This window comes from Molossus molossus, unplaced genomic scaffold (assembly GCF_014108415.1).
Source record: "Molossus molossus isolate mMolMol1 unplaced genomic scaffold, mMolMol1.p scaffold_m16_p_19, whole genome shotgun sequence".
Taxonomy (NCBI): domain Eukaryota; kingdom Metazoa; phylum Chordata; class Mammalia; order Chiroptera; family Molossidae; genus Molossus; species Molossus molossus.
The window spans coordinates 19508699-19535945 of NW_023425354.1; the positions used below are offsets into that span (position 1 = coordinate 19508699).

At 46.3% G+C, this 27247-nt stretch overlaps 2 protein-coding genes across 2 annotated transcripts in view; both read left to right on the forward strand.

Annotated features, from left to right (window-relative positions):
• The first annotated feature begins 2759 nt into the window (after window positions 1-2759).
• MTMR4 (myotubularin related protein 4) lies at window positions 2760-22530 on the forward strand. Its single transcript, XM_036268218.1, has 18 exons — window positions 2760-2834; window positions 4199-4288; window positions 4640-4756; window positions 5291-5373; window positions 7147-7307; window positions 7419-7515; window positions 7716-7829; window positions 8658-8854; window positions 9100-9228; window positions 10032-10143; window positions 10609-10804; window positions 11043-11228; window positions 11305-11475; window positions 11602-11756; window positions 17172-18564; window positions 20124-20234; window positions 20458-20546; window positions 21073-22530. The coding sequence occupies exons 1-18, from the start codon at window positions 2790-2792 to the stop codon at window positions 21248-21250; spliced, it is 3624 nt and encodes a 1207-aa protein (XP_036124111.1). The 5' UTR covers window positions 2760-2789; the 3' UTR covers window positions 21251-22530.
• Window positions 22531-24376: 1846 nt separating this feature from the next.
• The window catches only part of HSF5 (heat shock transcription factor 5), a 38917-nt gene continuing 36046 nt past the window's right edge, over window positions 24377-27247 (forward strand). Inside the window, exon 1 of the mRNA XM_036268217.1 lies at window positions 24377-25025. Within this exon, the coding sequence (XP_036124110.1) occupies window positions 24377-25025 (649 nt within the window). The remainder of the gene's footprint in view (window positions 25026-27247) is intronic.

Here is a 27247-nt window from a genome sequence, read left to right on the forward strand (position 1 = left end):
GCGTGCCAATGGGCGGTGAGGCAGCACCTTTGGCTTGCCGCTTGCTGGCTCTCCCATGAGGAACCATGGGCTGTGATTAGGGAGGTGGGCTGGAGTACAGATGGAGGCTTTTATCCCTTGCACCCTTGAGGAGAAGGGGTACTACTGAGCTGCCTGAGCTCAGATAGCAGGCTGAAAGAGTCAGTGAAACCTGGGCCTTGCTCCCTACGTGGGCCAAAGAGGCCCATCCTGAAATTTGTTGCTTGTGCCCATTTGACATGTACTGACTCTGAGGCCTGGGCTGGCCTGATTCTATCCCTGTTGTGTGGCCCCCTCTCACTAACCTGTAACCCACTTAGTGTCAAGTACACTCAAGAGGACTTGTCTAGCCTTGCTGGCTTCTGATCACAGGTTGTGGTTCCCTCCCTCTTGTCCTCTGCTCTGGACTCTGCCCCTAGTAAACAGGTCAGGTGGGTGTTACTCCCAGATTCAGAGGCAGGCAGAGCATGACTGCAGATTCTTGTCCCCACCAGGACTAGAAGTGAGTCCCTGGTTAAGCAGCCTCTGTCTCTTCAGAGGTGGCAGTTCTTTTGTTCTCTCACAAAGAACAGGGTTTGGAGTGTTTTGTACTTCTCCTTCTGGGCCTGGGAATCAGGACTCTTGAATTCTGCTGAATAATCTCGGATAATACTCGTTCTTGCTCCAGAACTTTGTGGCTGACTTCATACCCTACAGAATCACTTGTTGTTTCCTCCCCATGTAGCAGCTCCCATTGCCTCTACCTGGCATGGTAACTTGTGGAGAGACTGGATTCTCTGTGAGGAAGGAGAATAAGAGTTGTAGAGAAGTTCAGGAGTAGATGTGTATATAGCATTTGATTCTATGATGATGTTAATGGTGTTTTTTATTCTTATGGTTCTCTATGTCCTTATAGTGAGAAGCAGGAGCCAGGACCCTCACCACGGTAGAATGGTGAGTATTCTTTCCTTTCTCAGACTTTCGTGTGTTCTGTCATCCTTGTGTCTTTCTCTGTGAAGCTGCCCCGCCCCTCCTGGACCTTGAGCTTCAGGCTACTCTGTTCAGCCTCTAAACAGGTTCATCTGCTCTGGAGATGAATTAAGTTTCTTTAGATTGCAAAACATCAGCCAATATATGGCACTGGGACAGGAAGCCTCTAGAAGTCTTTTTCTGCATGTGTGATGCCATGCCTTGCCCACACTACCACTGGCTCTCTTAGCCTTTCATAATGGCCCTTCTCTTGGGTCCCTGGAAGAAGCTCTTTGTTCTAGTCTGAAAAACCAGGCCTCCTTTATCTCAAGATCCTTATACTTCCTAGTGGGGCCCTTGAATATTGTGGGTGCTGTGTCAGGAGTAACTTCACCAAAACCGTGGGGCTTCTCCAGCTCAAAGGTGCTGCTGTCTGCTAAGCTACTGCAGGCAACAGATGACTGAATATATAACAGGATAACACCCTTAAGGTGCCCAGAATATTTCCTGGGGGTGGGGATGGAGTTATAATGATCCCCTATATTTTCAATGAACTGTAACTGAATACTTTCTCCTAAGCCTGAAGTCTCACCAGTAAAACAAGATAAGGCTTACTTGGGGAGTTGAAAGTGAGATAAAGTTTGAAATGTGTCTGACTCGTAGATGCTTAATGTCAGGTTTTCTCCCATTCTTCCCTTCCTCCAAAATCCAAACCCAAATCCAAACTAAAGCCTTGGTTTCTGAAAGTTACATAAGAAGTGTGGGGTTCCAATCAGACCCTTCTGTGACTCTTGATGACATTTTGAGCCTCTTATCACAGCTCCTTATTCCTTGGCCCTCTACCCAACTCCCACCATGCTCCTACCTTTGGATTTCAAGTTTTGTTTTTGCATAGGTTCTGTGGTCCATAGTTCCAGCTCTTTTCTGTCCCAACCTAAGAATTTCTTTCTCTTCTAAGAAAGACTTTCTTTCCCAGATGTCAGAGGATGTGAAACAAGGGAGAGATGGAGCCGAAGGAGTAGGGTTGGGCAGGGGCCTAGGAATATAACACTCAGAGAATTTCTCTTTCTGGAGTGTGGAATGACCAACCTGGCACTAGCCCAGTGTCCTTCTAAGAGTCAAAAAGGGACTTGAGATTTAGTAAGGTTGGGGAATTAAAGGACACTGATAGACAGGGGTACGATAGGTGGTGGTTTTGGAGGGAAACAACGAAGCCTTGAAATTGGAAAGGGCATGAGATGGAGGTAGGTGAATTCCATCATGGGAATTCAGAACAGGGGCATTGAAGGAACTCAGAGGTGGAGAGTTGGCGCAGGGCCAGATTTGTGAAGAGGACTGTGGGGTGGCTTACCTGGGAAGGTAGAAAATAAAACGGTGTAGGCTTCTCGCCTTCCCCTTTCACTCCATCTGGGGACATTCCAGCAACCCAGACTCCCGAAAGTCCCTGAACGTCCCCTGAGGACGCCCTCCCACGCGGCTGAGGGGCTGAGGGGAGGGAGGAGCCTGGGGTGTGGGCGGGGCCGAGGACCCGCCCCGCCCCCGCCTTTTCAGCGCGGTTTCGCTGGCGCTCCCCTTGCTTGGCTCCCCTCCCTTTCGCGCTCGTGCCGGAGGGCGGAGCTGGGCTCGCTCCATTGTGGAGAGGAGGGGAGAGACGCGCGGGAGTCGCGGGAGTCGCGCCGAGGCCCCGCCACCAGTGCGTTTGCCTCCTGGCCGCCGCGGCTGCACCTGGCAGGCCCTGCAGCCGGGATGCGGCGAGCGCCCGGGACTGGCGGGCAGCGCAGCGGATCCGGGGACATGTGCGCTGGCCCAGACCTCCCGCGACCATGAGCCTGACCGCCCGCGTCTCCTGCTCCATGCTCAGCTGCTTTGTAAGTGCTGGCCCGCCCGCTGCTGGGCCTGAGGGCCCCAGCGCCTGCTACACCCGCAGCCCCGCCCAGGGCCAGCCCTCGAGATTCCGAATTTCTGCCCATCCCCCTCCCCAAAGCCTCTGGTAGGAGAGGAGGGTTATTCCTTTTCTTTCTTGAATTTGCTTTGATCTTCGGTGTTGGGGATTGTCGAAGTCCCGGGATGGAAATTCTGTGGTCCGTGCTGGTCCCGCAGCCTCTGCCCTTGACTGCAGATCTCCAGGCCCCGCCCTGCAGGGGTACATCCCTGTACATCCCTTTACCTCCGCCTCTCCATCTTGGTCCCACCCGCTGCATTCTTGCTAGGGGATGTGGGATGTGGCTAGTAGGCCCTCCGGGATGTTAGGGGGCTGGTTGGAAAGCACTGGATGTCTGAGCTGTCTCCCTGGCTCCAGTCCCCTCCCCTTCCATCACTCCTTTCACCTAATATGCCAGTCTTTTCTCCTTGATTGTCCCCCAGACAGCCTCTGTTCTCCATCTTCCCTGACTCTGCAGGCCTCCGTACCTCTGCATCATTTCTAGCTCTCCCCTCCTCCCCTCTGGCTTAGTGCTCCTTCCCAGCTTCCCCATCTGTCCTCTCAGATGTTCCCACCCTCCCCTCCTCACCCACTGTGGGTGTTTGCCAGGTCTCTCTACCCTGGATGTCCTTGGGTCTCCCTGTTCCTCCTAGACTGTGAATCCCCTCTTCCCTCCTCCCTGGTGGTTGGGAGAGGAGTGACTTCTGCTTGCTGTGGGTATCCTCAGGAATTCCCTTCAGATCAGCAGGCAGGGCAAGTGGCTTGGCAGGTGTTGGGGGCTGGTTACCAGTGTGGGTCTAACTGGAAGATAAGCTCAGCTCCAAAACACATTCTCCTTTCGAAGGCCCTCTAGAGGCACAGGACTGAATCCCCCTGCCCACTCCTCTTTGTCTCCTTCACCCACCAGATTGAAGCCTCAGGGGCCTTAGGTGCCTGCTTTCTCTCCTGTCTCTCTAACCAGCTGCCACACCTGGTTCCTTTTTTTTAGGGCAGCACTTCCCACTTCTATCTTACTTTTACATTAGTCTTTCTTTTTCTTAGGTTTCTCTTCTCCTGACTTGGGAAATTTTGGTTCTATAGAAGATTTCCCCCTTTGAGGAGTATAGATTCCTAGTTCCTCTTCCTGAGGCTTACTAGGCTTGAGTACACCCTCCACCCCACCCCTCCTACCAAGCCAGGTCTCCTTTCCCTCCTCTGGTGACCAGAACTTTTATAAGTGACCATGTGGGTATGTGGGTTTACAGAGAGGAGGGGTGCAGCCTAATGAGTCAAGTGGAGTCTGGTGACTTAGAACTGAGGCCTTCCCCACAGGGTGAGGAGGGGCCCCCCAGCCTGGAGTACATCCAAGCCAAGGATCTGTTCCCCCACAAGGAACTAGTGAAAGAGGAGGAGAATCTGCAGGTAAGGAGGAGGTGGGGGCCCAGGGTGGGTGGAGCTCCCTGCCTATTGAAAAAATACCCTCCCTTCCCCCAAATATCTCCAAGGGGATCTAGTACTGGAGCTATGGCTTCCTGCTTCCCGGACTCTGAAGGTAAAGGAGGCTGTCTGCATGTACATTATGGAGCCTTTGGCCGCAGGGAAGGAAAGGAAGCTTTCCTGTACAGCTGTTGCCCGGTGCTCTTACTGTGGAGAGGACTCATCTGTCCTGCCTTGGCCCAGCTTTTCTAGAGGGGATCCCACAGGTCAGGGGCTGGGGAGGAGAATGGAAGGGTGACTCAATTCTGGACTGAGGGTTGCTCTGCCCCTTGTCAGGTACCCTTCACAGTGCTGCAGGGTGAGGGAGTGGAGTTCCTGGGCCGGGCAGCTGATGCCCTCATTGCCATCTCCAACTACCGGCTGCATATCAAGTTCAAGGACTCTGTCATCAACGTGAGTTCCTGACTTGTTCTCCCACAACCAAGCCAGAATCCCTGTGAAGTGCAAGGTGGGATTGCCCAAGTGCTCTACTTGATCATGTCTCCAAAGAGTTGGGGTTCCCTTCTTTTTCTCACTAATATTGTTTTCCTGTCTCAGTCTTCTAGCTATAGGTCTTCTGTCTCTCTCACTTATTCTCTCTTCTCATTTCTCTTTTCCTTATTCTGTTGCTGGCTTTTCTAAGGGGCTTAGTGGCATTGTTGGAAGAGTGCTACTTGCCAATTGTGTGTCTTTGGTCCTGTCACTCATGTGAGGCTCAATTTCCTTCTTAATAATATGAAGTGAAAACACTTGCCTTGCAGGGTTCTTATGATTATTAATTGAGGTCATACATGTAGAGGACCAAGCACAGTTACCAGGCACTTAACAGGCCCTCTGTAAATGTTGGTTTCCTTTCCTCTATTAATAAATCAGCAGCTGGGCTAGGGTGGGGATGAGGAGTGATGTAGACAGTGGGGATCTTAGCTTCAGTTTTCCCTTTCTCTAAAGGTCCCCCTTCGGATGATTGACAGTGTGGAGAGCCGTGATATGTTCCAGTTGCACATTGCCTGCAAGGACTCCAAAGTGGTGAGGTGAGAACACTGGACCTCATTCATGTCCTCTCACCGTAGTCTTGCCCAGACCTCTCTGCTGCAGGGTTTCTATGGAGCAAGAAGGGAAAAATAGTGCCTCATTTTGCAATTTGAAAAAAAAAGGGTAAAAGTCTTGTCTGGGTTGGGAGGTCAATTTTCTGACCCACAGTATCTTGACCTGAGGAAATAGGAATAATAATTAGCTCATGGGATTGTCATAAGGATTAAATGAGATAATATGTATGAAAGCATGTCGAATGATATCTTTATTGTTGGTTCATTTATTCACTCATTAAACATACATTTATTGAGCACCCTACTCTCTGTATCAGACTGTTCTCAGCACTGGAGATGTAACAGGGAACAAGTAGACAAAACTTTCTGCCCTTATGGAGTTTATATGCCAATGGGGAGATACTAGCAATAAATAATGAGTGAAATATGTTACATGATGCTAAGTGTAAAGGTAAAACAATAGCGGGGAAAAGGGGGTATAGAGTGCTATGGGGGTGAAAGTTGTAGCTTTAAACAGTGTTTTGAGAAGGCTGCACTGAAAAGGTGACATTTGAGTCAAGACCTGAAGAAAGTGACCATGTGAATATTTGGGGGAAGAGGGTGCCATACAGAGGTAACTGAGTGCAAAGGCCTGAGGTGGGTTTGTACCTGGCATATTGAAAGGATGGTGAGGAGGTTAGCTTGGCTGGAGAGGAGTGCACGTGGGTGAGAGTAGTGGGATATAAGACCTGAGAGGTCAGGGGGGCACCAGGCTGTCATATGACTGGCTTTTACTTTGAGGGAAATGAGAAACCACTGGAGAGTTTTGAGCAAAAAAGTGATGTGTTCTGATTAATGTTTTATAGAATCACTCTGGCTGCTATACTGGGAGTAGATAGAAGGGGACAGGGGCAAAAGTAAGGGCAGAAGCTGGAAGACTAATTAAGGAGCTATTGCAGTCACCCCAGTGAGGGATCATGCTGGCCTGTGTAGGGTGGTAGCTCTACTATTCTCAAAATAGTGGGAAGCAGTCAGATTTTTGAAGGTAAAGATAGGATTTGCTTATAGATTAGATATGAGAGAAAAAGGTGTCTGGGATGACTCCAGTGATTATCAAAAGGAGGCCCAGTTTAGAGCCTGCCATGTGCTCAGTCTGGAGGGGTTCAGAAGGAGAATCCACATTGCCCTTCCCTTTGAGGAGGTTAAAGTCTAGTTCTGAAGCAAGAGTTAACATGTGGCTGTATGCTATGGAAAAACTTACTTTTTAATACTCCAAACACATCAAAAATAAGAAAGGAAGGGTCTGTGGAATGAAGTAGGCTGGGAAGACTTCAAGGAAGAGGTGGGGCTGGAACTATCTTCAGAGTATCAGTGGGATGTAGCTAGGCTGAGAGAAGACATTATCACACAGAAGTGAAAAAAACAAGGAGACAGGAATAGTGTGAGCAGGACCTCCCTGAAGCAGAAGGTTTATGTTAAGGAGTCATGAGAGATAACACAAGGAATAGTGACTTTCAGGACCATGTGATAGCCTTTAGATTTGATATGAGCAGGGTGGGGCCCATTAGAGGAGGCAAAAATGTCTCAAGGACAAGAGCTCTTGGGAAGAAAATTGTCACAAAGACAACTTCTCTTGGTTGTTGGCCAGTGTCCCTGGTCCTCTCCAGGGTTCCTGTTGCCTCCTGTTTTGCAGCCTCCTCTCCCCATAGCCATTTTTGACCCTTTTGGCCCCAATGCACAGCTGCCTCTTGCCTCACTCTGTGACTACTTGCCTGGCAGGTGCCACTTCTCCACTTTCAAGCAGTGCCAAGAGTGGCTTTCACGGCTAAGCCGGGCCACAGCGAGACCTGCCAAGCCTGAGGACCTCTTTGCCTTTGCCTACCATGCTTGGTGTCTGGGGCTGACTGAGGAGGATCAGCATACCCACTTGTGTCAGCCAGGTGAGGCCAGGCTGTTTTCTCTGTGAGGTTTCTTATATCTTGGTTTTCATCCCTCCCCCACCCTGGACATGGTGCTCTTAGATGCTCACAGGCGTGGGGGCTGTGTTGCAGGAGAACACATACGATGTCGGCAAGAAGCTGAGCTTGTGAGGATGGGCTTTGACCTGCAGAATGTCTGGAGAGTCTCTCACATCAACAGCAATTACAAGTGAGAAGGCAGGGGGCTGGGAATCAAAATACCAATCCAGACCCAGGCCCTCTTCACATATGGATAAAACATGGTGGGCACAGCTCTCCTGGCTCTGGGGAGGAGGGCTCCCAGTTCCTCTTCCCACAAAACCATCCCTGGGAACCTTGTTACTATCTGTCTCAGATCAAACTTGGTGACCCCATTTGGTCTCTTCTCAGACTGTGCCCCAGTTACCCCCAGAAGCTGCTGGTTCCTGTGTGGATCACAGATAAAGAGCTGGAGAACGTGGCTTCCTTCCGCTCCTGGAAGCGAATCCCCGTGGTTGTGTATAGGTGAGGCAATGGGGCATGGAAGTAGGGAGGACGTTTTTTATACAATAAGAAAAGAGTAAAAAATAGAGGTTTGCAGCAGTGTGGTTGACTGAGAATTGACACTGTGCAGGGAAGGGGCTATGAAATCATTTTAAAACAAAAACTGCCTCAGTGTTTCTCTCCTAAGGATGAGGCTTTTGGGGAGTTTATTTGCTTCCCTTTTTTTTGAGGATGTGTGTGTGTGTGTGTGTGTGTGTGTGTGTGAAATACTGCATTAGATCAGGGGTTGGCAAAATGGCCTGTGAACCAAATCCAGCTTGCAGCCTGTTTTATGTGCAGCCTGTGAGCTGTGAATGATTTTTACATTTTTAAAGGATTATTTAAAAGAAAACCAAAAAAACAAAAACAGAAAGAAGAATGTGTGACAGAGACTGACTATGACCTGCAAAGCAGAACATTTGTCGTCTAGTTCTTTACTGAAAAAGTTTTCTGACCCCTGACTAGAACATTGTAGCTAAAATAGAGTGAGACAGGTGTTGAGGTTTGGAGTTGTTCATGCTCTGTGCTCAGGCTTGTTCTCCTGCTGGGTGCCTGTACCTGGAGCAGGTGCTATGCAGATTTGATAGTCAAGGTCATTTTAGGAATATAGAGCCCATTTGAGAAATGTGTGACAGCGCTTTGTAAACTGTAAAGTTGTGTAGGGGCATTTGATTGCTATTTTCATGGCCTGGATGAACTAGAAGGCTCTGCTGGCTTTGGAGATCTTGGTCTGGTCCCCTGGAGTCTCAGTGGTAGGCCTCTGGGGGCTGTGAATGCCAAGGGCATGATGGTTTTCTTCTGCTCTGTCAGACACCTACGCAATGGGGCTGCCATCGCCCGCTGCAGCCAGCCCGAGATCAGCTGGTGGGGCTGGCGCAATGCTGACGATGAGTACCTGGTCACATCCATCGCCAAAGCCTGTGCCCTCGATCCAGGGACAAGGGCCACTGGGGGCTCCCTTGGCACTGGGAATAGTGATGCCAGCGAGGCATGTGACACTGACTTCGGTAAGGTGTGGGTGGTGCTGGCCCCCTGGGGTGCAGGCTCCCACTTTGGCCTCATTGGCTTCCAGGAGTCCCCAGTGGAGAATGGGAAGAAGATGATAACACATGGTGCCTGGGTCCCTGCCTTTTTGGAAGGCTGTGGGTTGTAAGGGGTCTCCATTTGTATATTCTTCTGAAAGGAAGTGCCCCAGCATAGGGTGAGGCTGGGTGTCTGGCTGACCCAGGGTCTTTGTCTGCTGTGTTTTTAGATTCCTCTTTGACTGCATGCTCTGGAGTGGAGAGCACAGCGGCCCCCCAGAAGCTGCTGATCCTGGATGCTCGGTCCTACACGGCGGCAGTGGCTAACCGGGCCAAGGGTGGAGGTTGCGAATGTGAAGGTATTGCTATCCTCCCAATGTCTGCAGCCAGCCTGTGCTCGGGGTGGCCTTGGTGAGGAGGGGTAGGGGCCAGCTGTTAGTAGAAAGAGCCAAACAAACCTGGCTTGGAATCAGGACTCTGCCACTTACTAGCTATAACTATGCTTAAGTTGCTTAATCAGTCTAAGTTTTTATTTTTTCCTTTGTAAAATGGGTATGATGCATACATTGCAAAGTTGTATGATTGGAGGTTACATGTGGAAAATTATTGGCACAGAGCAACTACTATTTATTGAGAATTTACTCTACTTTGTCATTACTAGTAGTACTATGGCTATCATTTGTCATTAATGTTATTTTTTTATTTTTATTTTTTATCTTCACCCGAGGATATTTTTCCATTTTTTGTAGAGATAGAGTGGGAGGGAGAGAGAGGAAGGGAGAGAGAGAGAGAAACATTGACGTGAAGGGACACATTGAGTGGCTGCCACCCGCACGACCAACCAGGGCCGGGGACAAACTGCAACCGAAGTACGTGCCCTTAGCGGGAACCAAACCCGGGTCTCTCCGGACTGCAGGCCGACGCTCTAACCGCTGAGCCAAACTGGCCAGGGCTGTCATTAATGTTATTATTACATCTATTACTATATGGCACCTGGGTATCCAGAGATAAAAGGGTGATTGAGATTTCCAGAGTATATTTAGTTCCTATCCTGGAGTGTTCGCCCTGCCAGAGAAGCTTTGCTCACTGGGACTGCCCTTATCCTGCATGCCTATTTCCAGAACGTTCCCATAGGTTCCACTCTTCTCTTTCACGTCTACAGAGTACTACCCCAACTGTGAGGTTGTGTTTATGGGAATGGCCAATATCCATGCCATCCGGAACAGCTTCCAGTACCTCCGCGCTGTGTGTAGCCAGATGCCAGACCCCAGCAAGTAGGTTTTCCCTGCTTCGATTCCATCCTTCCTCCAGTCTCATTGCCTATTCAGTCTTTCTGGTTCTTGGGAGATGGGAGTGTGCAAGTTCAGGAGACCTGAGGGCCTGGGTGCTGTGAGCCAGTTCCAAGAACAGTTCTACTCAGCCAACACTCTGGCACAGCCACAGGACATTGGGTTCCTTTTGTTTGGATCAGTGTCTACTCAAAGAACACAGAGAACTGGGGACAGAAAGTGGCTAAATATGCATGTGATGCTGCCTACTTACTGTGTTCATCCTCAGAGTCTCTTGTTTCTCTCTTCCCTACCTTCCTGCTAGATATCTCTTGGCAGAAAGGCCATGGGCTGGGATCTTGCTTCAGCCCTCACTAGGGACTTTGTTAGGTGTGGCTGGTTATGGGTGGTGGAGAGACTGTTGTAGCCTCAGTGCTGTTAGTGACAGACTTGATTTCTGCTCTTGTGTAGCTGGTTGTCGGCACTGGAGAGCACCAAATGGCTGCAGCACTTATCAGTGATGCTGAAGGCAGCTGTGCTTGTGGCTAATACAGTAGACCGGGAAGGCCGGCCTGTGCTGGTGCACTGCTCAGATGGCTGGGATCGGACACCACAGATCGTAGCCCTGGCCAAAATACTACTGGACCCATATTACAGGACACTGGAGGTAATGAGAGGGGTTGGGTGGGAAAGGACAAAGGGAAAGGGGGTGGTGGGGAAGGTGTTCAGCCCTCTGATTCTGTCTTGAGGATTTTTAGTAGAGGCCATTGGAGCTTTGAGTCCTCTTCTAGGTTCTTTCCTGTTCTTCTTGGAAGCTGCCAGCTTCTTGCTTCGGGCATCCCCTGGGGAGTACCACACTAGCCTTTTCCTAGAGGCCCTGTGCTTGAACTCTGTCTTCTTTGCAGGGTTTCCAAGTATTAGTAGAGTCTGACTGGCTGGATTTTGGACACAAGTTTGGAGATCGCTGTGGTCACCAGGAGAATGCAGAGGACCAAAATGAACAGTGTCCTGTGTTTCTCCAGTGGCTTGATTCTGTTCATCAGCTGCTCAAGCAGTTCCCCTGCCTATTTGAGTTTAACGAAGCATTCCTGGTAAGATCTAAAGCCTGTGACCAGGGTGGGGGATGGCAGCTGAGGCTCCCAGGTGCAAGCTGTCTTGGCCCTCTAGGTCAAACTGGTGCAGCACACATACTCCTGCCTCTATGGTACGTTCTTGGCCAACAACCCCTGTGAACGAGAGAAGCGTAACATCTATAAGCGGACCTGCTCTGTGTGGGCCCTCCTGCGAGCTGGCAATAAGAACTTTCATAACTTTCTCTACACACCTGGCTCAGACATGGTAAGCCTGAACCCTCATCCTGTAGGTGTTGCTTTGAGACCTGTAGGGAGAACAGGCTGTGTCAGTGGGGAGGACACAGGGCCCTGGAACATCTCATAAAACACTAGTATGGGCCTACTTCCCTAGGTCTTGCATCCTGTGTGTCACGTCCGGGCCCTGCACCTCTGGACAGCTGTTTACTTGCCAGCATCATCTCCATGCACACTCGGGGAGGAGAACATGGATCTTTACCTCTCCCCAGTGGCTCAAAGCCAGGAGTTCTCTGGTCGCTCTCTAGACAGGTAAGATTACCCCTCTTGCTCTCTCTTCTCTCTACTAGAGAGCAATAACTGCTTTGTGTCTTGCCTAAATGTTGTTGTCTCTCTTTTTTAAAAAAAATTATAGTTTATTTCAGTACTATTTTGTATTGGTCTTAAAAAAAAAAAAAAAAGAGCCCTGGCCGGTTTGGCTCAGCGGTTGGAGCGTCAGCCTGCGGTACAGAGAGACCCGGGTTCGGTTCCCGCTAAGGGCACGTACCTCAGTTGCAGTTTGTCCCCGGCCCTGGTTGGTTGTGCGGGTGGCAGCCACTTGATGTGTCCCTTCACATCGCTGTTTCTCTCTCTCTCTTTTCCTCTCTCTCCCTCCCGCTCTATCTGAACAAAAAATGGAAAAATGTCCTCGGGTGAGGATTTAAAAAAAAAAGAGATACCTAAAAAGAACTTCTTGAGTTAGGTGAAGGAGAAACTTGGGCCAGCACTTGTAGCTAGCCTAGAGTGCACTGTGTGCATTTTCAAGGTCCTCTCTTAAGATAAGACTGGTTACCTTCTTTCCTGGAACTGCTATCACCCTGTGTGACATACCCAAGCAGGGAAGAGAACAGAATAGAAAGGACTATTTTGGAAGGTTTGTGGGAATGATCTTATGTTCACTGATAGAAGGCATGGGGAACTTGCTGTCTTAGTAGTAACTTGTGCAGTGTGCAGCATTAGCCTCCAGAAGCATCTGACTTCAGAAGCATTCTGGAAATAGGCTCCCAGAGGGGGATGGTTTGCGCATTACTTTCTCAGAAAAAGGCCAATTTAAAGGGAGATGTGCCCTGGCCAGTTTGGCTCGGTGTTTAGAGCGTCGGCCTGTGGTCCAGAGAGACCCAGGTTCAGTTCCTGCTAAGGGCGCGTACCTCGGTTGCAGTTTGTCCCCGGCCCTGGTTGGTCATGCGGGTGGCAGCCACTCGATGTGTCCCTTTCACATCGATGTTTCTCTCTTCCTCTCTCTCCCTCCCTCCCACTCTGTCTGAACAAAAAATGGAAAAATGTCCTTGGGTGAGGATAAAGAAATAAATAAATAAAGGGAGACGTAAAAATTATAGCTATCTTCTGGTTGAATGAATATTTTGGGGGAAGTAGAATGGAGGTTGGTTAAATAACAAGAGTAATACATGTCTCTTATTTAAACGAGAAAGTCAAATAATATAAAAGTAGAAAATGAAAATCCTCTTGCCTGGTCCTTGTCTTCACAAGTGTCCCACTGCTAACACTTTGGTGCATGTCTTTCCAGATGTTTATCAACATAGATATATCCACAGTCTCACACTGTCATATAGAAACATTGTTTAAATACAAAAACAGAATCATATTTTGCATACTGTTCTGCAAATTGTTTTTCCCACTTTGTGTTAGGCTTTTACCCAATGACAGTATAAAACCGCTTTATTGTTTTTAGTGGCTGCATAATAGTCCAAGATTAGAATATATTATAGTTTACATAACTGGTTTTCTACTGGTCATTTAGGTGATTTCTATTTTTTTGTCATTGTAGGGTATGTTTTAGTTAACATCCTTATATATGGTTGTTTTTTTTTTTTAAATTCTCACCTGAGGATCTTTTCCATTTATCTTTAGACAGATTGGGAGGGAGGGAGGGAGAGAGAAACATCTACGTGAGAGGGACACATTGACTGGTTGCCTCCCGCATGACCCCGACCAGGGCCAGGACAAACCGCAACTGAGGTATGTGCCCTTGACTGGAATCGAACCTGCGACTCATTGGTCCACGGGCCGATGCTCCAACTGCTGAGCCAAACCATTTTTTTTTATCCTCACCCGAGGACATTTTTGCATTTATCTTCAGATGGAGTGGGAGGGAGATGGGGAGGACGAGAGAGAGAGAGAGAGAAACACTAATGTGAGAGAGACACATCGACTGGCTGCCACCCACACGACCCCAACTGGGGTGGGGACAAACTGCAACTGAAGTACATGTCCTTAGTGGGAACTGAACCCGGGTCTCTCTGGTCCGCAGGCCGATGCTCTAACTGCTGAGCCAAACCTGCCAGGGCGAGCCAAACCATTTTTAAGTATACAGTTCAGTAGTGTTACCATATATGTATACCTATGCATTTGTGCTAGTAGTTCTGCCAGATAAATTCCTGGAAATTAAAATGCTGGGTTCAAAGGATATGTACATTTCAAATTTTGATCTTTGTGTACTGGCAGAAAGTTTTAAAAGTTAAAATATAACTTACATACTTGGTTGAATATCATAAAGGAAAACAAAAAAAACCCAACCCCCTACTTTACTGATTTTAGGGTTTTTGGAGCTGAGTCCACTATCAGGGGCCCATGGATAGGCTTCAGGAATTCTGTGATATTTCTCCTTCCCCAAATCATGTAGAATTTGGTGATAGGTTTATAAGTTTACTTTTCCAGTGAGAGGGGCCATAACTTTTTATTATATTCTCAGTAAGTTCTGTGACCCATTTAATAATCATTGTCTTAAGTCAGTATAGTTTTCATATCAATAAATGTTGCTTTCATACCTGCAAGTTGCCTGGTACTATACTAGATTTTATGGGCTATACCAAAGAAATAGAAGATATTGACTCTATATAGGATATTTTAAAAAGCTGTAAGATAAGACATAAGATGACTAGAGAATGACTCTTAAGTCAGCAACTAGGCAAGTAAGAATGTGTATAGTTCAAAGCTGTTAGAGAAATGCGAAGTAAGAAAGGGGTCGTTTGGTGACTATGTACTCAGAGAACTTGTCATGGAATATTAGGCAGGAACCATGGCTCTTTTGTACTCTAGTATCTGGCTCAGGGCCTGGCACGTAATAGGTGCTTTAATGAATATTTAAATGAACAAAGGAATGGAATAAAAGGAGTTGTAAGCTTGCTAACAGGGTTAGTATAGAGGAGTCCAAAGGAATTGGATACATGATAGTTTTACAAAAAAGAAGAAGCTATCTGGAGTTGGCAGGGGTTGGGAAGGAGCTATTTTGAGGAATAGCAATAAATACATATAGGATAGTTCATTGAAGGCTTTAAACATTACACTGAGGAGTTTATTTTGATTCTATTGTCAATAGTAAATCATTATAGGAAGTCATTGTGGCCTGGGGACAATGGGCTTTTGGGAGAACTAATCACTGAGCCTGGCAGTTGGAAGCACAGAGACCAGCCAACACTGTTGTAATTCAGATAGAAGGGAAAGATTCCTTGGAAAAGAAAAGGATTAAATTCAGAGACACTGTAGAGAAGTCATTAGCAGGATATGGAGTTGATTAAATGTTGGAGGGTAGAAGTGAAGAGTAAAGAGGACCAAAGACAGGTCCCAAGTCTCTGAGATTAGAAACCAGGAAGATAGACATTGAAAAATTGAGGAGTTAATTTGGGGAGAAAGAGGAGATACAGGTAAGTAGGTTGGGATTGAAATATTAGTGGACAGCAAAAAGGTGTACTTTAGGCAAGCAGTTCAAGGTGGAGTGTTGGATTTGGAGGAATAAGTGGTACAAAGGTCTTAAAGGAAATGGTCTCTCTAACAGCTGGCCTGACCTACCTTGGGTCTACCTTTTCCTAGATCAAAATGTCTTGGCCTCTTTCCTCTTCTTTCATTGACGTTCAACACATTCTGTACCCAGCTGAAATCCTACCCTCTGTGTGTAGCCTTTCCTGACCACCCTAGCTGGATGAGTTCTCATTGTTCTAAACTCCTCAGGTATTATTGTCTCTACCAGTATTATTTTATTGATTAAACCTTTGGTGCACATAGGAATCAGGCTGTTGATACTGTTGAATCTGGGTAAAGAGGGCATGGGAGTTATTCATATTCTTTTTTTTTTTAAATTTTTTTCTTTTCCCTTTATTGATTTTAGAGAGAGGGGAAGGGGGGGGAGGGATGGAAACATGGATTGGTTGCCTCCTGCATGCCCCCTACTGGGGATTGGGCCCACAACCTGGGCAGGCGCCCTGACTGGGAATCGAACCAGCGACCTCTTGGAGCATGGGTTGATGCTCAACCACTGAGCCACACCGGCCGGGCAGTATTCTTTTGTCTCTTCTTTTGCATGTTTGAAAGTTTCCACTTAAAAAAAAAAAAATGCAGCCCTGGCCGGTTTGGTTTAGCGGTTAGAGCAATGGCCCGAGGACAAAAGGGGTTGTGGGTTTGATTCCTGGTCAAGGGCATGTACCTGGGTTGCAGGTTCATTTCCTGGCTCTGGTTGGGGTCATGCAGGAGGCATCCAATGGATGTGTCTCTTTCACATCAATGATTTTCTCTCTCTCCCTCCTTCCCTTCCACTCTATGGAGATCGATGAAAAAGTATCCTTGAGTGAGGATTAACAACAACCAAAAAAACCCAAACACTAAAACATTGCCAAACTGGAATTCAGGTCCTGGCTATGAGACTCCAGAGACTGTAATCATAACTATTGCTATCACCTTCCTGGAATTTCATGTCACCAAAAAAAAAAAAAAAAAATTGATTACAAAAGTAAAATCAAACACAAACATACCTTTAAAACATAATAAGTTTTAAAATCCAAACACTTAGAAAACTCAGCTCTACTGTAATTCTACCTTCTGGAGATTTTTCTGTATGGGCTGGACTGAGGTGTCTGAAAATAGGAGCCCAGTGATGGATCTGCTGTTTCTTGGCAAATTTTTCTGAAGTTTTTGTTGCTATAAGGACTTTGGAACTGTGTTAAAAACCAGGGAGGTCATTCTTGAAAACGTTACACATCTGGTGTGCACAAATGCCTCTGGAACTCTTTGAGTGCTGTACACTAGGGGAAATTTTCATGGTGACTTGGGACTCAGAGGAGAACACTGCTGCTCAGTGGTTGTTTACTGCTGTGATAGAAGGATAATTTATAATAAGGAAAGTTGTAAAATTGAGTCATAAGTGTAGTCTTAATTTGTGGTTGGTTGCCTATATTTTGAATCGTAGCATCTCTACAAGATATAGTTTATTATCATTTTATAGAGGAGGAAATCAAGTGTCTGAGGGGTTAAATACTTTACTTGTAGTCGTATAGCTAATCAGTGTCAGAGCCAATATTGTCTAGCTCCAAAACCAATCTTTCTGTCTTACTGTGTGTGATACAGGCAGTTGGACATTAGGTTTGGGCTTAGGTGTAGTCTTAGCTGGAATAGTAGTTTTAGAAGGCAACAGCCTAGAAGACAGTTAAAACTATGGGAGTGATTGAGATTGCCCAGGGAGATAGTGTAGGGTGAGGACTGATGAAAGCTCAGGTCAGGGTTCTTGAGGACAGGGTTCGTGTCCTACACTTTTTTGCAGAGTAACTTTTAGCAGTGATCAGTGGTCCTTTGTAATGTTAAATGTCATTCTTTCTTGTGAACTGTGGCTTTGATACCTGATTCTATATATTGGAGGTGGCTCCCATTTTGTGACCTGGAGGCATTGTGATGTCATTCCAGATTACCTAAAACCAGATCTATGGATGATCTTCTTTCTGCCTGTGACACAAGCAGCCCTCTGACGCGCACATCCAGTGACCCTAACCTGAATAATCACTGTCAGGAGGCCAGAGTAGGCCTGGAGCCCTGGCATAACAATCCCGAGGGATCAGAGACAGCATTCATGGAATCTGGGGTAGGAGGTCCTCAGCAGACTGTAGCAGAAATGGGTCTTCCTCCTCCTCTGCCCAGCAGCCAGAAAGACTACTTGAGCAATAAACCTTTCAAAAGTCACAAAAGCTGTTCTCCAAGTTACAAACTGCTTAATGCCGCAGTGCTGCAGGAAATGAAGAGCAACACCTCTGATCCTGAGATCAAAGTCCTAGAAGAGACCAAGACACCAGCTCCAGACCCTTCTGCCCAGGAGGAGCTGTGCAGGACTTTAGATAGCACAGAGGAGCCACCTGAACATTATCCTGAAAAAGAAGCTGTCAGTGCACTCTCTAAAGTCATTTCCAACAAGTGTGATGGAATTTGTGATTTACCTGAGTCTTCCCAGGACTCCCTTACAGGTGCCCCCCAACAGGCCCAGCTAGACTCTGTGCTAGGTGTACCCTCCAGATCTGCTCCAGATCACAGTCTGGGAAACCCACCAAGTGCTACCTGCCAAACTTCTCCAGATCTAAGCACTGACTTTCTCAACCAAGATCCCCCAGGGTCGGTGGCAAGTATCTTCAACCAGGAACATCCCAGTTCTGTGCCAGATCTGATTCATGGAGAGGAAGACATTGGCAAAAGAGGAAATAATAGGAATGGGCAGTTATTGGAAAATTCTCGCTTTGGGAAAGTGCCATTGGATTTGACCCGAAAGCCCATTTCTCAGAGCCAGATCAGTGAGTTCTCTTTCTTAGGGTCCAACTGGGACAGTTTTCAAGGGATGGTGACTTCATTCCCAAGTGGGGAGACCACTCCTCGGCGGCTGCTTTCCTATGGTTGTTGTAGCAAGAGGTCGAGCAGTAAGCAGATGCGGCCAATGGTGCCCTGCTTTGGGGGCCAGTGGGCTCAGAGAGAAGGGGTGAAGTCACCTTTTTGTTTTAGTCATTCCAATGGACATTGTACTGGTCCAGGAGGGAAAAACAACCGGATATGGTTGTCCAGTCACCCAAAGCAGGTCTCCAGCACAAAGCCTGTTCCACTGAGCTGCCCTTCCCCAGTGCCTCCTCTCTACCTGGATGATGATGGACTCCCTTTACCCACGGATGTGATCCAGCATAGACTACGGCAAATTGAAGCAGGGTACAAGCAAGAGGTGGAACAGCTACGTCGACAGGTGCGGGAACTGCAGATGAGGCTGGATATTCGTCACTGCTGTGCCCCTCCAGCAGAGCCTCCCATGGACTATGAGGATGATTTTGTAAGTATTCACTTACTGCCACCCATCCATTCATTAGCTTTCCATCCATTCAACATTCATTCATTGGGTACTTGCTGTGTGCCACTGTATTAGGTGGTTAGGCTATAGGATGAAAGACATAGAACCTACTCTCAAGGAGCTCACAGTCTATTGGGAGAGACAAGCAAACAATTAGAATGATTATTTCTTAAGTGTTACTTGAGGAAAGCTTCAGGTGTTGGGTCTTAAGGTAGAGTGAAAGGTCAGGGAAGGTGTTCCTGAGAGGATAATGCTTGACATGAGTACTGAAGAATGTGTCATATTTAGCTTGGTAGACAGTGAAAAGGAAATAACCATTTGTAGAAGCATGGAGGCAATAGGTATTCCAATAGTATGGTTTGAACAAATGGGTAGTATGTGTGTATGTGTATATTTACATGTATACTTGTGCAAGACAGGGATTGGAAAGGTCAGCTTGAGTTCCCTTATTATTTGGATTCTATCCTCAATCCTTTTGGCCCGTGAGTAACATGATCAGATTTGTATTTTAAGAATACTATAGCAATAGTGTGTCAAGTGGATGAGGCACTTGAAACCCAGGTTGGGAGGCTGGTTAGAATGTTTCGGAATAATCCAGGTGAGAGACAGTGAGGACCATTTAGGCTTCTCTGTGTTGGGAGGCTGCAGGTTCTGGCACAGCAGTCTTCAGGGAGCTTCTAGGAGGAGTCAGCTTCTTGACCATATCTTCTCATCTACACAGGCACTTCACTTCCTCCTGTTAAGACATTCCCACTTCCTTGCTACACACTTGGGATGGGATGGGATGGGCAGGGCCAACAATTTCTTACTGTTCAAGGTGATGATTTAGAACAGAAGTCAGCCAACATTTTTGGTTAAGGGCCAGATAGTAAATGCTTTAGGCTTTTTGGGACATATAGTCTCCTTCACAATTACTTGGAGAAGCAGCCGTACACAAAATGTAAGTAAATGAGTGTGGCTGTCTTCCAATGAAACTTGATTTATAAAAACAGGCAGTGGGGCCCGGCTAGTGTGGCTCGGTTAAGCTTCGTCCCATGCACCAGGAGGTCCCCAGTTCGATTCCCAGTCAGGGCACATGCCCCTGATTGCCAGTAGGGGGCGTGCAGGAGGCAGCTGATGGATGTTTCTCTTTTATCTATGTTTCTCTCTCTCTGAAATCAATAAAAACATATTGTTAAAAAAATTATAAAATGCAGGCAGTGGGCTAGATTTGGCCTGTGGGCTATAGTTTGCAAATCCCAGGTTTAGATGTATGGAAATATTCTTTCCATACTGTGGAAAGAATTTCCACATTTGTTAAGAACATGGGTCTGAAGCCAGAATACCAGGTTCAAATTCCAGATTTACTACCAGTCGGCTCTTAACTTTCTCTGTGGTGCAGTTTCATTATTTGCAAAATGGGGATAAAAGTAGTATATATCATAAGATTGTTGTGAGGAATTAAAGTTCACACATGTAATGCACTTAAAACAGTGCATGATGCACCGTAAACAATGTTAGAGATGATGAAGACGATGTTGATGTCTTCTCCTTTTCTTCAGACGTGTTTGAAGGAGTCAGATGGCAGTGATACAGAAGATTTTGGCTCTGATCACAGTGAAGACTGCCTTTCAGAAGCAAGCTGGGAACCTGTTGATAAGAAAGAGACTGAGGTATGTATAGGCAAATATGGGTACTAATAGGAGCCAGTGCGTTCTCATATTTCTTAGGGATGAGTAACCAAGTGCTATAGACCAAGTGTTTTCTTTTTAGGGGAGTAGTGGCCAACTATAAAGACAGGTTTTGTCCTTTTCTCTTGAGATACTCTCCTTGGTGCAGTGTTGCTCTTCTGCTTTGTTGACAAGGACCTGGAATTTTTCTTGTCTCTTCTGTTAGGTGACTCGCTGGGTTCCAGACCACATGGCATCACATTGCTATAACTGTGACTGTGAATTCTGGTTGGCCAAACGAAGACACCATTGCAGGTAAGATTATTTTTTAAAAAATTTTTATTGGTTTTCTTAGAAGAAGGAAGAGGGAGAGAGAGATAGAAACATTGATGAGAGAGAGAAGCATCAACATGAATTGGCTGCCTCCTGCATGCCCCCTACTAGGGATTGAGCCCACAACCTGGACTAGGAATCGAACCAGTGACCTCTTGGTGCATAGGTCAATGCTCAACCACTGAGCCACATCAGTCAGGCACGATTTTTTTTATATGATTTGGTATGGCTCAAAAAACAGGGAGCTACATATATATGAATGTAATTGAATTAATCTGAAAATGGAGACTTCTTTATAGGAACTGTTTTTTGTTTGCTTCCAACTTTTATCTTTATTTACTCATTTAGGACCTTTTAGAGTATCATTCATTCTCATTATATTGGCATCTTATTTTATTAAATTTTTGTTTTTCAGTTGCAATTTACATTCAGTATTCTTTTGTATTAGTTTCAGGTGTATAGCCTAATGGCATTTCTGATGAACTCTTTCCTCTTTGTGCTTTGGCAGAAATTGTGGGAATGTATTTTGTGCTGGTTGCTGCCACCTGAAGTTGCCCATTCCTGATCAACAACTCTATGATCCAGTTCTCGTCTGTAACTCATGTTACGAACACATCCAAGTATCTCGTGCCAGGGAACTTATGAGCCAACATCTGAAGAAACCCATTGCTACAGCTTCCAGTTGAATGCCAGAGGAGATGACCTGTCCAATTATAGCAGGTTTGAAGGGAGGATCTGCTTCAGGTGCAGTTTTGAAGGTTCCTTGGTGTGGCTCATGAAATCACAGAGCTCAAAGATACCATCTTGAGAAGTCTTCGGTATCATGAGACTGGAGCAGAGGAATTCCAATTTGACAGGAGGCCCTCTACGGGTGAGACCCTCAGCTTGGGATAATGGTCCTGATCCAGACCCGGAGTCTGGAAGCTTAACATTGAGTTGATGACTCCAGCTTCTTTCTCCTGGGGATCACAGATAATGATTTCATAGATACTGCCTGGTGATGTGCCCCAAACAGCAATAGAAAGGCATATGTATAACCAAACTCCAAGTGATAACCAGATCCATCTCTCCTCCACCTTGAAAAAAGCAGATTATAGTATATAAGATAGGAATTCCTATCCTATTTGAAATGAACTATACCCTGTACCTCTGTGCTCTGTGTCTGTGCATGAAGGCTCAGTCTTTAAAGGCACTTCCTCTAGTTGCATTAGTTCTGTCTTTCTGTGGAGTTTGGTTTAAAGACTGGTTCAGCAAATGGAGGTTTTGCTGTATTTTTCACTTGGCTCATTGGCCAGCATCAGTGAATATTCAGTTTAGGGGGACAGTTCTAGGGAGTGAGACATTTTTGGGAGCAGAGGAAAACTCTGCTGATACTCAGTCCTGGCAAAAATCTTGTTATTTGAGCTATGAAGGCAGTAATCTGTGTTACTCAGTGATAGCTCTTGAGGTATGCACTGTGAAGAATGAGAAGGGAAAAGCAGAAATTATCCTTGTGAAATATTTGCTGATTGTGCCCTACCCTTTGCGCCTGACTTTTCCTAGTTGTCCTGGTGCTAACACAGGAGCTACACCTTGATCCTCTCCTGGCATGAAAATAAAACCATGTGTTTTTTTTTTTTGTTGTCGTCGTTCCATTGCCCACTTCCCTCATGTTGTCTTTCCTTGGCTGCTGCCTCCTCTGGGTCACACTGCTTCTTATCCTGAACACTTGACACCTTGAGGGTAGAATTTAGTGTTTGGTTTTTACCTCCTAGAATATGCTGTTTGGTATGTGAGGGTTTCAGTACAAATGCTGCTGTTTATTTCTGTGCACTTAACAATGGAACCCAAACAGAAGAGAATAAAGCCTTGATACCAAAATTGGGAGAGAAAATGTGTCCATTTGGACCAAACATTGTTTTATTTTTTTTTGTTGTTGTTTTTTGTTTGTTTTTTCATCTTAATATGTACCAGTGGCACTTAACCAAAAGATACAGTGATATAGCCATGTACTGTGGGGGGGGGCGGGGGCAGATACAGTCTTCTTGATCTATAATGAAACCACTAGGATTTCCTTTATATATTTTTCTTAATTTGTTGGTGCATAAAAGGTAAATTACATTTAGGCTTATCCTGTTTTAAAACTACTATGGTAGCTGTCTAACTGCTACTTTCATGTTGCTTCCTAGAAAAAAAAATTTTTTTTAAATTTGAAAATAACTAGGATCTGCATTTAGAATAAGAAACGTATTTGTTCTGACCTTCTCTTCAATCCTACAGAGAAGCATCTGTGCTTTTATACTTGCCATGGATGTAACCTAAAAAGTTTTGGCATATTTAGGTCAGCCTAGCAGAACTCTTTTTCGTTTAAATGGAGTTGAATAATGGAGATTTTGTGTCTGGGAAGTTCCTGAGATCATTGAAAAAGTAACAAACTATCCCTTGTCTCTGACATAAAATTCTTCTAAGCATTTTCTCAATCATTAAAATTTACTGCCAGTTGTGAATGGCTTTTTAATTCACTTGACTTTCATTGCACTTCACTCTGCCCGTTTTCAGGGGGAGTAAGATTGGTAACATTTGAGGGGACTGTATCTGTCTACTTTGTATGGCTGTTTTGAGGGACTATCCCATCAGTGAACATACTGCATGGCCTTGGAGAGAGACTCTGGGCTCTCAGCTCAGATGTGTTCATCAAATACTCCTTTCAGAGCTCTTGTGGGTGTAAGTGACATGATGTGGCCAAAAATCCAAACTGTGCAGTTGCGTTGTGACAAACATGCAATGTGCTGTAAAATCTCAATACAGTTTAAATAAAATCTCTATATTAGTGCTGCTTTGTTGGGTCTTTTTATTCATTTTGATTCCTAAAAAAACCTAACACATACTCATTTTTTTCTTTGATCATGAGAAAGGACTAAAACATTATACCCCTTCCAACATTTTCCATTTTTTTATGGACTTCTCTTTTTATCAGCACAGCTCCTGTTGCATTCTTATTTATCAAATGGATAGGGAGTTACCTTATTCAGTAGAATTCTATCCCATCTTGTGAGGTTTATTTCTCTTTAAGGTCTAAAACCAGTTGGTTGACCAGGCATACAGGATTGTGCCTATATTCTCCTGACTCCCTCCTCAGTTCTCGTCCCACCTGGAGTAGATTGCCCTGAGCAAAACCTTGGCTTAAAAGTGTATTTAAATATATATAAAATGCTATCTAAAAGGTGAATTTGTTTACTCAGGATACTACCCCACCACTCCCATTTTTATTTGGAGAGATGAGCAATTCAGTTGGCAATACTAAGATTATAGAATTGGGCCCTTTGTTCTCAAGAATGATGGACTGGACTGCCAAAGGCATACTTCCTGAATTCTAAATGCCCGCACGCTGGCCGTGGTGAAGGACAGGGATCTCAGTATTCCAAGGCGGTAACTGGGCTTGTTTCTTTGCAGGACTTAACCCTACCTGGTGGGCAGCAAATCCCAACTCAAGTTGGCGGTCCGAGGGAATGGGACTTTCTCCAGTCGCGTCCCACACGTCCCACACTGGCGCACGTGGCTGGGGCGACGCGCTTCCCGCGGGCCGGGTGCGCCGGGTGTGCCGCCCGAGGGGGCAGGCCGGCGGGCGCCTCTTCCGGGCGCGCGGTGGGAACTCGAGGCCCCATTGGCCGCGCTGGAAGGCGCGGCGAGGGCTCGTACGCCAACGGTCTCCGGTCCGTGAAGGCCGAGCGCTGGCAGGAGGGGGCAGGGCGAAGCGAAGGCCTGGGGGGATCGAGAACGGGATAGGAGAGCCAGGCTCGGCGGGGCGAGGCCCAGGGCCCGGGCGGGGGGCGATGGAGGAGGCGCTGCTCTCCACCCCCATCAACCCCAACAATTTCCCCGCCAAACTGTGGCGGTTGGTAAACAGCCCTCGGTACCGCTCGATTCGCTGGGACGGCCGTGGCGAGGGGCTGCTCATCGACCAGCCGCTCTTCGAGGCCGAACTGCTCAGCCCGCCCGGGGCGGGAGCGGGAGGCGGCGGTGGCTCCGGGGGCAGCGGGGGTGGCGGCGTCGGGGCCGCGGGGACCGAGCCCGAGCTCTTCAAAACCACCAACTTTACCAGCTTCATCCGCCAGCTCAACCTCTACGGCTTCCGCAAGGTGGTGCTGGGCGGGCCGGGCGCCGCGGGGCCCGGGCCGGGGCCGGGGGGCGGCGGGCCGGCCGGCGACGGGCCGCTCCACCACTTCCACAGCCCGCACTTCCGCCGCGACCAGCCGCAGCTGCTCGTGCACCTCAAGAGGCTCACCAGCGCCAACAAGGCCAAGCTGGCGGCCGGCCTGAAGGTGCCCTGCCGCCCGCCCAACCGCTTCCAGAGGCTCCTCATCACCTCGGCCTCCGCCTCGGCCTCCGCCTCAGCCTCCTCCTCGGCCTCCACCGCCACGCCCCCGCTGCAGCACCAGGAGCCGCCGCCGCCGCCCGCGGGGCCCCGGCCGGATCCACACGGTGAGTCCATCGGGCCTCTGGTGCCCTCGCCCACCGCAGGCACATGGGCTCAGGGAGCAACCGCCACCTCAAAGACATTGTCGCACGTCCTCACTTTTGAGGTATCCGAAATGCGCCCAGCATCCACTTTCTCCTGTGCTTCCCCGGCAGTAGGTCATGTCACCGCCACCGTTCTCGGGAGCACCAGCACCCCCTTCATATCAGTGCCTTCTCTGGAAAGTTCCCTAGGCATTTAGCCCTTCCTATGACCACCAGCGGCCAAAGGGACCCCGCTTTAGCCTCTCTTGGACCCCATACCTCCGTAGCCATTTACCTTCTTGAGACCTGTGGGCATCCAGAATAAGTAGCCCTTTGTCGAAGCACCCAGTTTGGAAGAAACACAAAGGGTCTGCTTTGCTCTGGTGAGAAGCATATGGAGCTACCACCCGGGATGCATGGGAGTATGATGAAGGTCAAGGTAGGAAGGAACCGAGTCATAGCCAAGTTAATAAGGAAAACTTAGGCCGTTTATACCAACCAAGGGAAAGTGAACAAGGTACCTTGGGTGGAGGTTTGTCCTTGAAGAGATGCACCATCTTCCACCCATTGACACGACTAAGAAATCTTAGAAGAGTTCTGACAATAATTCTATTTTAGGCTCCAAGTAATGTATAGAATAAGACATTGTTTATGTATCTTAAGAGCAGAAATATAATACTGTGTTTTATTGTTTACCAGGTATTGTTCCTTTGTAGGATGAATTGGCCAAACAATTCTTTCCTTGTAGCTAATTAGAACTGATGCTTATTTTAATAGGTTGTAGTTGGACGCATGTAAGGCAAAAATGATTTTCTTTACAGCTGTCAAGTTTTAGTTACAAAGAATTTTAGAAAGCTCACATTTATGGCCTTTGAATTTTTCACTATTGGCTGTAATCTTTCAGTATTTGAAAAAATTCATATTTTTAAATCTGTATTTACTAAAAGTTCAGAAATTCTTGTGATAGAAAATTATTTTATAAACTTGATTTCTGATGCTCTTCCTTTTCTTCCAGGAAAGTAAGAGTGGCAATATTCTCTTTCTCTGTTTAAGGAATCTATGATATGAACTCCAGGAGAGCAACAGGATATAATATTGAGAATTTATTCCTTACCTTCAAGTAGGAGAGTAATAGAAACATTTTCAGCATGTTAACATGGATTTAACAAAGATTTCTGGTTTACTTTTCAGTTAGGGAAAACTTAAAAAATAGACAAATGTGAGCCAAGAATTATGAATGTGGTAGCACTTTGTTTGGAATTTAGAAGATAAAGGACTAGGTTGTGTCTGTGGAGTTTAGAAGATAAGGAATTAGGTTAGAGTTCTAGTAACAAGTTGGAAAAATAGCAGTGGCGTAGGAATGTTCTAAAGGAATTCTGAAGGAATATTAAGCAACTTCCATATGATGGCCATTGATGTTACTGGGGAATCGAATGGGGAAAGGCAATGGAGACAATACTATGGCATACATTTCACAGAATCTCTGTCATGGATATTTGATTTGCAGATTGTGTATCTGGTAAGTATAAGGAGAAAAGACTGGAAAATGTGTTCTTGAGAGAAATGGGATGACCATTAAACAAAAAAAATACATATATACATATAAACATAAAAACCAACTCTGCTCACTTTTTTCTCTTCTCTGATTTTCTATTTCTTTCATGTATCTTAAACTCAATTGTATTCTAAAGTAGAGTCCATTTTAATTGAAGAAATACAGGGGCTCTCTAGGATCTGATTTTCTTCAGTTCTATTTCAGTTGGCCAGCATCTTAAAGATTATTTGTTGAAAAACATGTAATTCAAACTTTTTCAGTATAAATAATACATCAGTCCATGTATACTTAGGTTATTCATGAATTTTCTGTTTTTGTGAGTATGTGTGTTTTGTTTTGTTTTGTTTTGTTTTACCATTCTACCTTGTTGGTATGGTATGTCAGGTGTGGATTGCCTACACCATAGGCTTGATTCACTAGGGAATTGTGTTACTAGTTTGGGTGGAATGTAATTCTAAGTTCAAGAATACTGGCCCAACTTTGTTTTGCTTTAATTCCATGTTCTAAGTCTTTGGCTCTTTTATTTTTTCTCACCTAATGTTAATCTGCTTGAATTGCTTTGAGTATATGCCTGACTACACTGCTAATTCTTAGTTTCCATTTTGTTTTTTTTGTGTGTTCTACTTCAGTTTAGGGTTTGAATACTTCT

Coding starts and splice junctions, on each gene's coding strand:
- MTMR4 (XM_036268218.1), top strand. CDS start 2,790: ATGAGCCTGACCGCCCGCGTCTCCTGCTCCATGCTCAGCTGCTTT. Junction 9,229..10,031: donor TGGAGGTTGCGAATGTGAAG/GTATTGCTATCC, acceptor TCACGTCTACAG/AGTACTACCCCAACTGTGAG. Junction 10,805..11,042: donor CATATTACAGGACACTGGAG/GTAATGAGAGGG, acceptor TCTTCTTTGCAG/GGTTTCCAAGTATTAGTAGA.